Source organism: Cricetulus griseus (assembly GCF_003668045.3).
Source record: "Cricetulus griseus strain 17A/GY chromosome 1 unlocalized genomic scaffold, alternate assembly CriGri-PICRH-1.0 chr1_0, whole genome shotgun sequence".
Lineage (NCBI taxonomy): Eukaryota > Metazoa > Chordata > Mammalia > Rodentia > Cricetidae > Cricetulus > Cricetulus griseus.
The window spans coordinates 65,074,385-65,086,076 of NW_023276806.1; the positions used below are offsets into that span (position 1 = coordinate 65,074,385).

The 11,692-nt window shown below is 48.1% G+C and overlaps 1 protein-coding gene across 2 annotated transcripts; it reads right to left on the bottom strand.

Annotated features, from left to right (window-relative positions):
- Positions 1–306: 306 nt before the first annotated feature.
- Positions 307–11,692, bottom strand: Pmvk (phosphomevalonate kinase). Of its 2 annotated transcripts, XM_027393263.2 has the most exons (5): positions 11,406–11,692; positions 9,055–9,118; positions 4,913–5,065; positions 2,044–2,173; positions 307–803 (listed from the first exon to the last, which is right to left on the bottom strand). In XM_027393263.2, exons 1-5 carry the CDS (start codon positions 11,498–11,500, stop codon positions 667–669), a joined length of 579 nt encoding a protein of 192 aa, XP_027249064.1. In that variant the 5' UTR covers positions 11,501–11,692; the 3' UTR covers positions 307–666. The 2 variants fall into 2 exon arrangements, with proteins under 2 accessions (XP_027249064.1, XP_027249065.1); XM_027393264.2 differs by lacking the exon at positions 9,055–9,118 and having other exon boundaries at positions 11,406–11,690.

Here is an 11,692-nt window from a genome sequence, read left to right on the forward strand (position 1 = left end):
CTCAGCACTCGGGAGGCAGAGGCAGGCGGATCTCTGTGGGTTTGAGGCCAGCCTGGTCTACAAAGTGAGTTCCAGGACAGCCAGGACTGTCACATAGAGAAACCTGTCAAAAGAGAGGATGGGGAGAGGGAGGGAAAGGAGGGGGGAGATAGAGGAGGGAGAGAGAGCTGCCCCAGGCTTTAGGCTCAGGTCAACCTCTACAGGATTCACTCCAGCCAGGTGCAAGGCAGAGCAAGTACCCACACCTACCCTAACACCCCAACTTCTCTAAGATATCAGGGAAACAAGAGGACTGTAGATTTGAGCTGTGTTCCAAGGAGGTTTATTAGGATTCCAGGGCCGGGAACATACACAGGGACGCAAAACCATCACAGCTCAGCAGACCTGGCCACCCAGGGGCATGGTAATGCTCCTGCCTCAAACAAAACTAATGCACCTTCCTTTGTCCTGTAAGTGTCCTGAAGAGGCAGGGCGTCCTCTCCAGGGAAGACAAGCACACCAGAGGATTCTAAACTTGCCCACTGCCTGTGAGCATCCTCCCTACACCTCTGGAAATCTAGAGCCAGTCCACCTGCTCTGACCTCAGCCAGGACTGGGGAGCCACATCTGACAGAACCAGTATCCGCCCCAGTGAAGCAGTCTCTGCTCAGCCCTGAAGCCTGATCACTAAAGTGTGGCACGAATAAATTCCAGAAGGTTCTCCAACTGATCTTCCAAGCTCTGCTCGTCTCCATGGTTCTCAATGACCCAGTCAAAGTTCCCAAAGTTGTCCAGGCCACACTCTGACTCAGCATCATCCACTCCTGGGAGAAAGAGGAGAGTAGTCAGGCCTCCCCATACCAGGCATCCACCCTGTCCCTCCCCTCTGAGAACCTCTGTGGTGCGGCCGTGGCCTCCCACCACCATCTGAGCTCCCAGGCAGGCCCTGGAGAAATCACTCTGCCCTTGCTATTGCCTACAGAGAGTAGACTAAGTGGACTGAAAGGGTTTTACACTGTTGGGGCAGGCTGGCATGTGCAGGACTGGGGCCTGCTGGGAGGCTGTGTTCCCAGGGATGGAAGCAGGGTGACAGTGTGGCTGCCTCCTCCCACTTCTCATAGCCTTGAGAAAGAGACTTGACCTTTCTGGGCCCTCATCTGCCATGAGTACAGGAATAGCAGCATCCTTATGGCAGTTATAAAGCAATGAGTATGTAAGGGGAAATGTATAAAGCACCAAACATAGCCAGGTGGCGGCGCACGCCTCTAGTCCCAGCACTCGGAAGGCAGAGGCAGGCGGATCTTGTGAGTTCGAGGCCAGCCTGGTCTCCAGAGGGAGTGCCAGGATAGGCTCCACAGAGAAACCCTGTCTCAAAAATAATAATAATAATAATAATAATAATAATAATAATAATAATAAATAAAAAAGGGAGAAAAACAAACAAATGGGGGGGGCTGGAGAGATGGCTCAGCAGTTAAGAGCACTGACTGTTTTTCCAGAGGTCCTGAGTTCAATTCCTAGCAACTACATGGTAGCTCACAACCACCTTGAATGAGATCGGGTGCCCACTGTTGGCATGCAGGCAGAAGACTGTATACATAATAAATAAAATCTTTTTTAAAAAAAAAAAATAAATAAATAAATAAATAATCTGAGTGTATCCAAAAAACCACCCCTGAACTGCACTTCACAAATGCCTGCAAAGCAGGTCCTAAGCTGGCACCACTGAGGCCCTGGAAAACTTCCTGTCTGGTTCCCTGATTTGTCAATCAAACAGTGTTGTTTGGCTTGCTCACAGCCACTGTCAACCCCCACCAGGTTAGACAGCAAAGTCTAAAGGGCCACAAGAATGGAGCCTGGCCAGAGAAGTCCACTGGCCTTAAGACAGTCAAAAAAAAATACCCTAGGAACTTGACCTTCTACCAACCCATCCTTCAGGCCTTAAATCCCCCTTTACAACCTCTCACTCTCTCTCCCTAGGCCTGCTGGGGAACAAGCAGGAGACCTAGTGCACGGAGGTGGCTGAGCTGTGCACTGAGCTTTGGGATGTCATTTGCAGCCTACCTGGTGTGAACACCCAGCCCCGCTGCTGTCGGCTCTGCTCCGAGGCTACTACCCGGACTGTCTGTGTCACAGGCCCATAGGCCTCCTGAAACCACTGGATATCAGACACCCTCCGTGTGTCACTCACCAGCTGCAGAGAAGAGACACAAACAGGTGACTATTAGGACAAAGTGCTATGGGGAAGGGAAGTTGGGAGAGGTGGGGGCAAGTGCTATAGAAGCCAGGGAAATGGAGCAGCTCACTAAACAAACACCTCTAAGTATGGCCACTCAGCTGTGGCGCTAAGTAAGGGATGTTGTGAGCACTTACTGTGCACTGGCACCATGCCAAGCATTGAGGATGGAGTCATAAACAAAACACACCTGGCCCTGCTCTCTTGGTACTGGAATACACCATACAGCAGGAGAGACCCAAGATATACAGCAGCTTCTCCAATAACCAGGGCTACAGTAGGAACTGACAAATGTCAGCCCAGAATGGCCAAAACATAGTTTCTCAGCTCCTGATCTCCCCAATCCTGACCCTTTCTGTCTCAGAAAATGGCTTGTCCAGCTGCTCAGAACTAAATCCTTGTCCTTCTACCCCATAACCAACTCATCACCCACTCAACTTCTGCTGGCTCTATCCTTAAAATCCATGTAAAACTGACTCCTTCCCAAGTCTCTCACAGCCCTGAGCTCCAGCCAGTTGCTGGCCGTCACCTAGGACCCTCCACCAGGTCTCTCTGCTTCAGCTCTTACCTGCCCTCCAGCAGCCAGAGCAAGCTGGTTAAATCCTTTGGTTTTGAGACAAAGTCTCACTCTGTAGCCCTGGCTGGCCTCAAACTTGCTACACAGCTAAGGCTGACCTTCACTAACCCTGCCTTTGACTGCTTAGTGCTGGGATTACAGACATGCATACCACATCTATAATCCCAGGGGTGTGTGTGTGTGTGTGTGTGTGTGTGTGTGAGAGAGAGAGAGAGAGAGAGAGAGAGAGAGAGAGAGAGAGAGAGAGAGGATAATCGAAGGAGTCAGTTTTCTCCTTCACCATATGGGTCCTGGCAATCAAACGCAGGTCTTCGGGTTTGGCAACAAATGCCTTTACCTATTAAGATACTGCCCCAGCTCCTTGCTGGCTTTTTTATGCGGGTTCTGGGGATCAGAACTTCAGGACTTTATACACTGGGCCATCTCCCCAGTCTCAGGTTCTCAACCACACTCCTACCAAGAACTATCTCCAGATTCTAAAACATGCTCAACCATTGGTCTACAGCCCTAGCTGTCTTTTAATTCCTAAGCTGTGTCTGTCCTCTTCTCAGAACTCCCCCAGTGACTTCCAAAACCTTACAAGGTCTGCCCTTAACCTCCCACAGCCACCACAGAAAATGGCTGTTTCTCAAACATCCAGGAACAGGCCCCTCTCCAGCCTTCACATTCTGGCCTCTCTTTCCAGAAAGCTACTTTCCCAACTACCCAGTCAGCTCACGCCTTCATTTCCTTCAGGTCAACCTCACCTGCTGAATGAGGCCTTTTCTGAGGCCTTTAAACCGAAGTCCTTCCCCAGCCTGCCCACACCTCCACCTGTCTTGTTCTGTTCCACCTGGCACCATCTTCGCTTACTCGGTACCTGTCTCCCCTACTCCTAGCCAGAACATTAAATTCCTTGAAGGTAGAGTCTTCATTGCATTTTGCACCAACACATCCTCAGAACCTGGGGAGGTGCCTGGCACAAGGACACACTCAGCAGTTAGCACAAGAATGCATAAGGATGGCCCAGCATGGGGGCTGTGGGATAGTTAAGACCTGGAGAGGTAGAAGCAAGAGGCTCAAGGGCTCAAGGTCATTTTGCTACATGGGAGATTCAAGGCCAGCCTGGGCTACATGAGACATTGTCTGGGGGGGGGTGATGGCTATCCAGGAAGCCTTCCCCATGGAGGTGACATGAAAATTGTTGGAGTAAACCAGATAAAAAGGACAGGAAAGGGCAACCAGGCAGGGCTGGAGAGATGGCTTGGAGGTTAAGAGCACTGACTGCTCTTCCAGAGGTCCTGAGTTCAATTCCCAGCAACCACATGGTGGCTCACAACTATCTGTAATGAGATCTGGTGCCCTCTTCTGGCGTGCAGGCATATATGGAGGCAGAATGTTGTATATATAATAAATAAATAAATAAATCTTAAAAAAAAAAAAGTGTGATCCACCAAGTGCGGTGATACATAAATTTAATCCCAGCACCTGGGAGGCCCAGGCAGGTGGATCTCTGAGTCTGTGGCCATCCTGGTCTACAAAATAAGCTCCAGGCCAGCCAAGACTACAGAGCGAGACCTTGTCTAAACAAAAAAAAAAAAAAAAAAAAAAAGAAGGGGGGGTGGGCGGTGGTGGCACACACCTTCAATCCCAGCACTCAGGAGGCAGAGGCAGGCGGATCTCTGCAAGTTGGAGACCAGCCTGGTCTACAAGAGCTAGTTCCAGGATCGCCTCCAAAGCCACAGAGAAACCCTGTCCCAAAAAACCAAAAAAACAAAACAAGAAGGAGAAAAATAAGCAAAAGCATGACTGCACGATCGATGTAAGAGAAGCTGGTGACTCTAGCTGTTAGGAGGGGAAAGGATGTAGGAGCTGCCTCAAGGCCCCAGAAGTTACATCACAGCATGGACTTTGCTCATGGGAGTGGTGGGGAGCCACCAGTGCACTCCAGATATGCCAGTAATATATGACTTACTTTTTAAAAAGTCACTCTGGCTTCTGAACAGAAATGGCTCACAGAGGCACATCAAGAGGACTACTGAGATGTTAGAGACTTGGACACAAGGTGGCAGTGAAGATGAGAAATGGCCGCAGGAGAGGGCTGGGAAGACAGATTTTGTCAGTCATGGCTGAGCCCTTACCCAGATAGGCTGGGACACGCCTTCCACAATCTTCCGGCAGAAGAAGCCTGGATCGGCACAGCGTTTCTCCTCCCCCCAGCAGATCATGTCCCTCCGATAGGCCTCCTTGTAGGTGCTGGCATCCAGGAGTCTCTGGAAGTCCAAGCCATGCTCCTATCCAAAACACAGTCCATCTATGACACAGTCCTTCCTAAAATGGAAAGTACCAGCCCTGCCTGGCACCACCTCCCTTCATAGGCACTAAGCATTTGGAGCATGGCAAAGGCTGCAAGGAAGAAAGAAGGGCTAGACTTGAGACACACAACGCTGGGAGATCTTTGGATAATTTCAGAAATGGCTTGAAATATGGTTTGTCTTTTCTCTTCTGAGGGTTTCATCTTCCCAATTGTTTCTGGCTTAAACTAATCTTGAAATTAGTTTGTATTCCCTGGGCACAGCCTTAGCCTTCAACCAAAGTGGGAAATTTGAAAAACTAAAGCAAAACTGCATTCCAGTCAGAAGTCCTGTATCCTTCTGGCATCATTTGCCTCCATTGCAAACCCCAGAGATATATCTGCCCCTTCCTTCTCCATCCCCAAGGTCCTGGCACTTGGCTGAAACAGCATCATTTGGCCTGGCATTCCTAGGGCCTTGTACACCCAGAGGACCCCATAGGCAGGAGGGACTACTCTGACCCCCAGGGAAGTGCTTCTAGACATGCCCTTCCCTTTCCAGAGACAATGACAAGCAAATGATCCATCCAGATGGCTCCAGAACAGGAAGGGATTCTCAAAAATTATCACCCATAGCCAGGTGGTGGTGGCATACACCTTTTTTTTTTTTTCTTAGCCATTTCTTAGTTACACCTTTAAGCCCAGTACTCAGGAGGCAGAGGCAGGCAGGTCTCCAAGTTCGAGGCCAGCCTGGTCTTCAGAGCAAGTTCCAGGACAGACAGGGCTACATAAAGAAACCCTGCCTAGGAAAAAAACAGAAGAAGAAAAAAATAAAATGGCCCAGAGGCTGGAGGGATGGTTCAGTCGTTAAGAGCACTAACTGCTCTTGCAGAAGACCTGGGTTCAATTTCTCACTCCCACATGGTGACTCACAAACATCTGTAATTAAAATTCCAGTTAATTCAATGCCCTCTGCTGGCCTCTGAGAACACCAGACACCAAGTGGTACACAGATACACATTAGGAAAAATACTTATACATATAAAATAAATTTTAATTTAAAAAAAATCACCCAGTTCATGTTCTAGTTCCCTACTAACTCGATGAGGAGAAATCTCCTCTCCTGGGCTCTCGGTGTCCTGGCCCTCAGCTGCAGACCCTGTTCAGAGAGCAGATAAGCAGCCCTACTTGTGAGCTGTTTATTCTCCAGGGGCATCCTGGCCCTCATGGACAGTGGTGTTTCCTAACAACCGAAGTAATCAATGTGTCAAGAGATTCCTTTTGGGGTTCAAGTTGCTGAGGTGGGAGGCACCACTGGAATGGTGCTGGACTGTCAAACATCAAGGACCAACAGGCCATCTGGATCCCTGTGGAGGTTTTAAAAACGCCAACTCCTGAGTCTGGCGAAGTGGGTCAGTGGTAGATTACAGCACTTGCCTAGTGTTTCTGGGGTCAAAGGCTCTATCTCTAGCACTAAAGAAAAATAAAATAAAATAAAATAAAATAAACTCCCTCTCCTCCAGCCCCCACTGTCAACAGGACTGGGACAGAGCCTAGCTTGGGAACTTCAGAAGCAGGTGATGGGTTTGAAACTACGCCTCAGGCCCGACTAAGGAGGGCTGCATCCTCCCTCTGCCTTCTTTCCCACCATGGGCTTGAGGAACTCCTCCATGCAGCTTCACTCGGGAAGAAGTCTCCCTAAGAAAATGCAGGGCCTCTGGTCTCCTTACCCCGTGGTCCCTCAGGCTGCTACTCTAAGGCAGATCAGCCAAGCTGGTAGAAATCTGAGGAGCCACCGGGCGCCTTTAATCGTAGCATTCGGGAGGCAGAGGCAGGTGGATCTCTGTGAGTTCGAGGCCAGCCTGGTCTACAGAGTGAGTGCCAGGACAGCCAAAGCTACATAGAGAAACCCTGTCTCGAAAAAGCTGAGAGAGAGAGGAGAGAGAGAGAGAGAGAGAGAGGAGAGAGGAGGAGGAGGAGGAGGAGAAGAAGAAGAAGAAGAAGAAGAAGAAGAAGAAGAAGAAGAAGAGAGAGAGAGAGAAGAAGAAGAGAAGAAGAAGAAGAAGAAGAAGAAGAAGAAGAAGAAGAAGAAGAAGAAGAAGAAGAAGAAGAAGAAGAAGAAGAAGAAGAAGAAGAAGAAGAAATAATCTGAGGGCCAGGGCTAAGGACACCTGAGTGAGAGGAGGTGAGCACAGGCCCTTCCAGGGTGCACTAGGATCAGCAACAAACACGGTGACCAAAGGTGGTTCAGGTGTGAAAACCTGACCTTGCCTCTGTGTTCTTTCCCTGAGTCTAAGATGCTGGGAGTTTCTAGTTATAGTTTTTTAATCCTATTTTAATAGTCAATAATCTTATGTTTTCTATCCATATGATTTAAAATTCAAAAGAGGTCAGACTTGGCGGTGTACATCTTTAATCCCAGCACTTAGGAGGCAGAGGCAAGTGGATTTCTGTGAGTTTGAGACCAGCCTGGTCTTCAAAGAGAGTTCCAGGACAACCAGAGAAATAACAATAATAATAACAATAGTAAAATAACAACAACCCAAATTCAAGAGATGTGTTCATTACAATAAAAATCTTTTCCTCCTTCCCTCCCCTCCCTGAGGCAGCCAACACTACAGTTCCCACGGTGTCTTTTCCAGCAGCCAAGGTTTTCATCCCTCATAGCTGGAACAGTGCCAAAAGGGCAAGCACCTCATATGTACCTGAAGAAGAGCTGGATATGTGAGCACATATACTTACAATGACTGGCTTTCTAAACAGTGTCTCACTCTGTAACCCTGGCTGGCCTAGAACTCTCTCAGTAGAACAGGCTGGCCTCAAATTCACAGAGATCCAGCTGCCTCTGCCTTCCGAGTACTGAGATTAAATGCACGCACCATCATGTATGACTCTAATTCAAAGTCATTAGTATGGTTTGTCCCCAACAAAATCTCCTGTTCAGCCTTGTTCCCAGTATGGTGGCATTAGAATAGGGTGTCCCTGAGGTATTTTGACTCTCAGGGAGGATTAATGAGTTCCCACTCTTGTGGGAATGGATTGGTCACCCTAAATGTAGGTTATTATAAAAGGATTCGGACCTCTCCCCTCAGTCCCTCTTAGTACATGATCTTTCTTTTGTCCACTGTCCTTCCACCATAAAGCTCTTTCCAGAAGCTAAATGGATACCAACACCATGTTCATGGACCTTCAGAATTTGAGTTATAAATCCTTTGTCTGTATAAAGCACCCAGCCTCAGGTACTGTGTTACACCAAAACAAAACTGACTAGGACATTGACATACTGCTCTGCATCTCGGCATCTATCTTGACAAGACACGTGACTAAATTTCTGTGGGAGAAGAGTTATGTGTATGTGCAATCATATGCAGGTCAGATGTAGACCTCAGGTGCTGCTCCATGCACCTTGGGGTTTTATTTTGTTTTTGAGATAAGGTTTCTCACTGGGACCTGGAGCTGACCAATTAAGCTCAGCTGGTTGGCCAGCAAGCCTCAGAGATCTGCCTGTCTCTGCCTTCCCCGTGTTGGGATTACAAGTGTGCATAGCCATGCTTGGCTTTTTATGTAGGTACTAGGGACTCAGGTCACAGCAAGCATTTTACCAACTGTACTATCTCCCCAACCCCTGAGAATTCTAGGGTTGCATCAGGTCAGCTGGGTGGGAGACAATGGTGGCATGTCATAGTTTTGAGTAAGAGGAAGACAATACAGATCCTTATTAGTACGGCAGGCCAGTCTCACAATAGATGACTTGTCTGACTACAGATCCATATTAGTTACGTAGCTCAGCACTGCCAACTCAAGCATCTACGGCTTACCCTGGACCCCTTCTCTTTTCTTTTTTGTTCGTTCCTTCTAAAGATAGGGCCTCATATCTAGAGTCTTGGGTCACTGGGACCATGCCAGTGACTCAGGCGGCAGCCACAGCTCCAAAAAACCAACAAGAGCAGGTTCCTCCCAGCCCTCCAGATGCCACAAGCCACCACCTACCCGAGCATACTGCTCCTTGAGTGGACCAGAGAGCCGCAGGACAGCACAGATGTTACCTCCAAGTCTATGGGACAGGGAATCAGAACCCAGTTAGCCCTAAGCTGCCAAGAGTCTCCGGTGTCTAGAAGAGGAGTTCAGTGCCTCTGTCACTCATTTTTACTATAGGAATCTAGCTGGCAGGTCTCCCCTTCCCTGATCCTCTTTGCTTAACTATAAAATAAAAATAATGAGATAACTTTGTCTGCCCTATCACTCACACAGGAATAGAGGAGCCCCCAAACAAACAAGTAGAACCCAAAATAAGTATCATGGGAAACCCCATGCCTGTCGATATTCTGGCTGGATCAGGTTACTACTGGGACCCTAAACTCACTCTCTCAGAGCCACAGAGACCTTGGTATAAATTGACCTGGTCACCATAACTTTAATAATCCGCCCTTTCAATTACTCACTGTACTTATCAACCATATACTAGGTGCTATACTTGGACCCAAGTGATACCAACATAAGAGTCACAATTTCCACCTGGCATTGAGATGTAAACAGGTATACATAAGCACCTCCATGGTGAAATAGTGCTTTGCCTCCTCCCTCTTTTTAGTGTGTGTGTGTGTGTGTGTGTGTGTGTGTGTGTGTGTGTAGGTCAAAGGGCAACTTTCAAAAGTCGGTTCCCTTCTTCCATCGTGTGAGTACCAAATCAGGCTTGACAGCAAGGGCCTTTCCCTGCTAAACCACCTCACTAGCCCACGTTTCATGTTCCAGATGAAGAAACTGAGGTTGAGTGAAGAAAGTTAGCTAAAAGTAACAACTGTTGGTAAGGAAAACGGTAAATAAAAATAGTCAACATTTTAGTCCTGGCTAAGAATCATTCTAATTCATGTATTAATTCATTTAATCCCTCTAAGTATCCTATATAATGTCCATTTAGCATTAGGCAAAATTGGAGTAGACCAGGTAAGAAGTCTGTAGCAGGTCATATACTAATGCCAGCTCCCAGGCTTCTGACTTTCTATCTGACTACGTTTGGAGCTAAGGACTGATGATATTTAGAAGTTTATGGTGATTGTTTAGTGATAAAGGATTTGGGTAATGGCCTCTCAGGGCTCCCCTGAACCTCTTAGAACAACTGGGTCCCTAAAACTTGGTGCCACCACCACATTGGTCTTTGAGAAGAGCCCCACTTTTCTTCTTTCTCCCCATTCTGTACTCTCCTAGCCCAAGCCCCAGCCCCCCCCCAAAAAAAAGCTGAATATCTTACCACTTAAGAAAACTACAGGGCTGGGGAATGGCTAGCCGCATAAGCCTGATGACCTTGGTTCAATCCTCAGAACCCATGTTTTTAAAAAGCTGGATGTGGGCCAGGCATAGTGGCACAGACCTCAAATCCCATCACCTGCTGTTCTTGAAGACCAAGGTTCCATTCCCAGAACCCACACGAAGACTCACAACTGTCTTCCAGTTCTGGGGAATCAGATGCCCTCTTTTGGCCTCCAAGCACACCTGCACACACCATGCAGACACACTCAAGAACAAAAACATACCCATAAAGTAAATACATCTTTAAAAACAAGTAACTAGAAAGGAAGGACAGAGTGAGTGGAAAGGATTATTTGGAGGCAGACAAAACTAAATTTGAACCCTGAATTTGCTACTTTATGACCCTGGTAAATTGTAGCATTTTCTTTTTGTTTGGTTTGTTTGTTTGTTGAGACAATGTTTCTCTGTGTAGTCCTGGCTGTCCTGATACTCAGAAATCCACCTGTGTCTGCCTCCCAAGTGCTGGGATTAAAAGCGTGCACCACCACTACCCAGCTCTTAACATTTTTTTTTTTTTTTTAGTAGTCAAAATCTCATCATGTTGTCCACTCTGGCTTGAACTCCTAGGTTCAAGTGGTCCTCCTGCATCAGCCTTCCCTGGAGCTGGACGACACACACACACACACACACACACACACACACACACACACCAGGCCCCTTCTTCTGCATCTGTGACCTGGAATTGCTAATATATAACACTACTTAACAAAGAAGCTATGTGGGTTAAATAAAATTATATAGATGCACAGTGTCTGGCATAAAACATTCAATAAATCCGTGCTATTACAGAACAGTAACGACACATTGAAGATGCCTGGGTAGTAATCGTAATTCATGTTTCTTGAAGAGAGACCTACAGCTCCAGAGTTCTGCAGAGGCAGTCCCCTTGTTCTCTGAGGAGGTCGTGTGCAGGCTGCTGTTTTACTGGCGGTGAGGATCTACCTTCTCCTGCCCTGAGTCATCCCGCTCTGCCCCTCCTGCTCCCTCCATCAAGCCCACCACTTGCGGTAGCGCTTCCCTGCACCCGCGGACACCTGCTCTGCAGCGCCTCGGTCACGAAGTCCTTCCCGGATTTCCTCTTCCCGCTAAACAGCAGCACCAGCCGCGGGGCGCCTCCGAGTGGGGCCATGGAGCCACCACGCTTCACCAAGCCTAAAGCTGACACCTCGGACTCCTCAATTCCAGCCAAGCACGAAGTGGACGCTTCCAGTAGGAACAGAAAGGAGGAGGGACCCCGCCCCTTCTCCACACCACATAGCGCAAGTCGAAACCAGCGCGCAGAGAAAGGCCGAGAGAAACCGGAAGGCAAAGAGCCTTACAT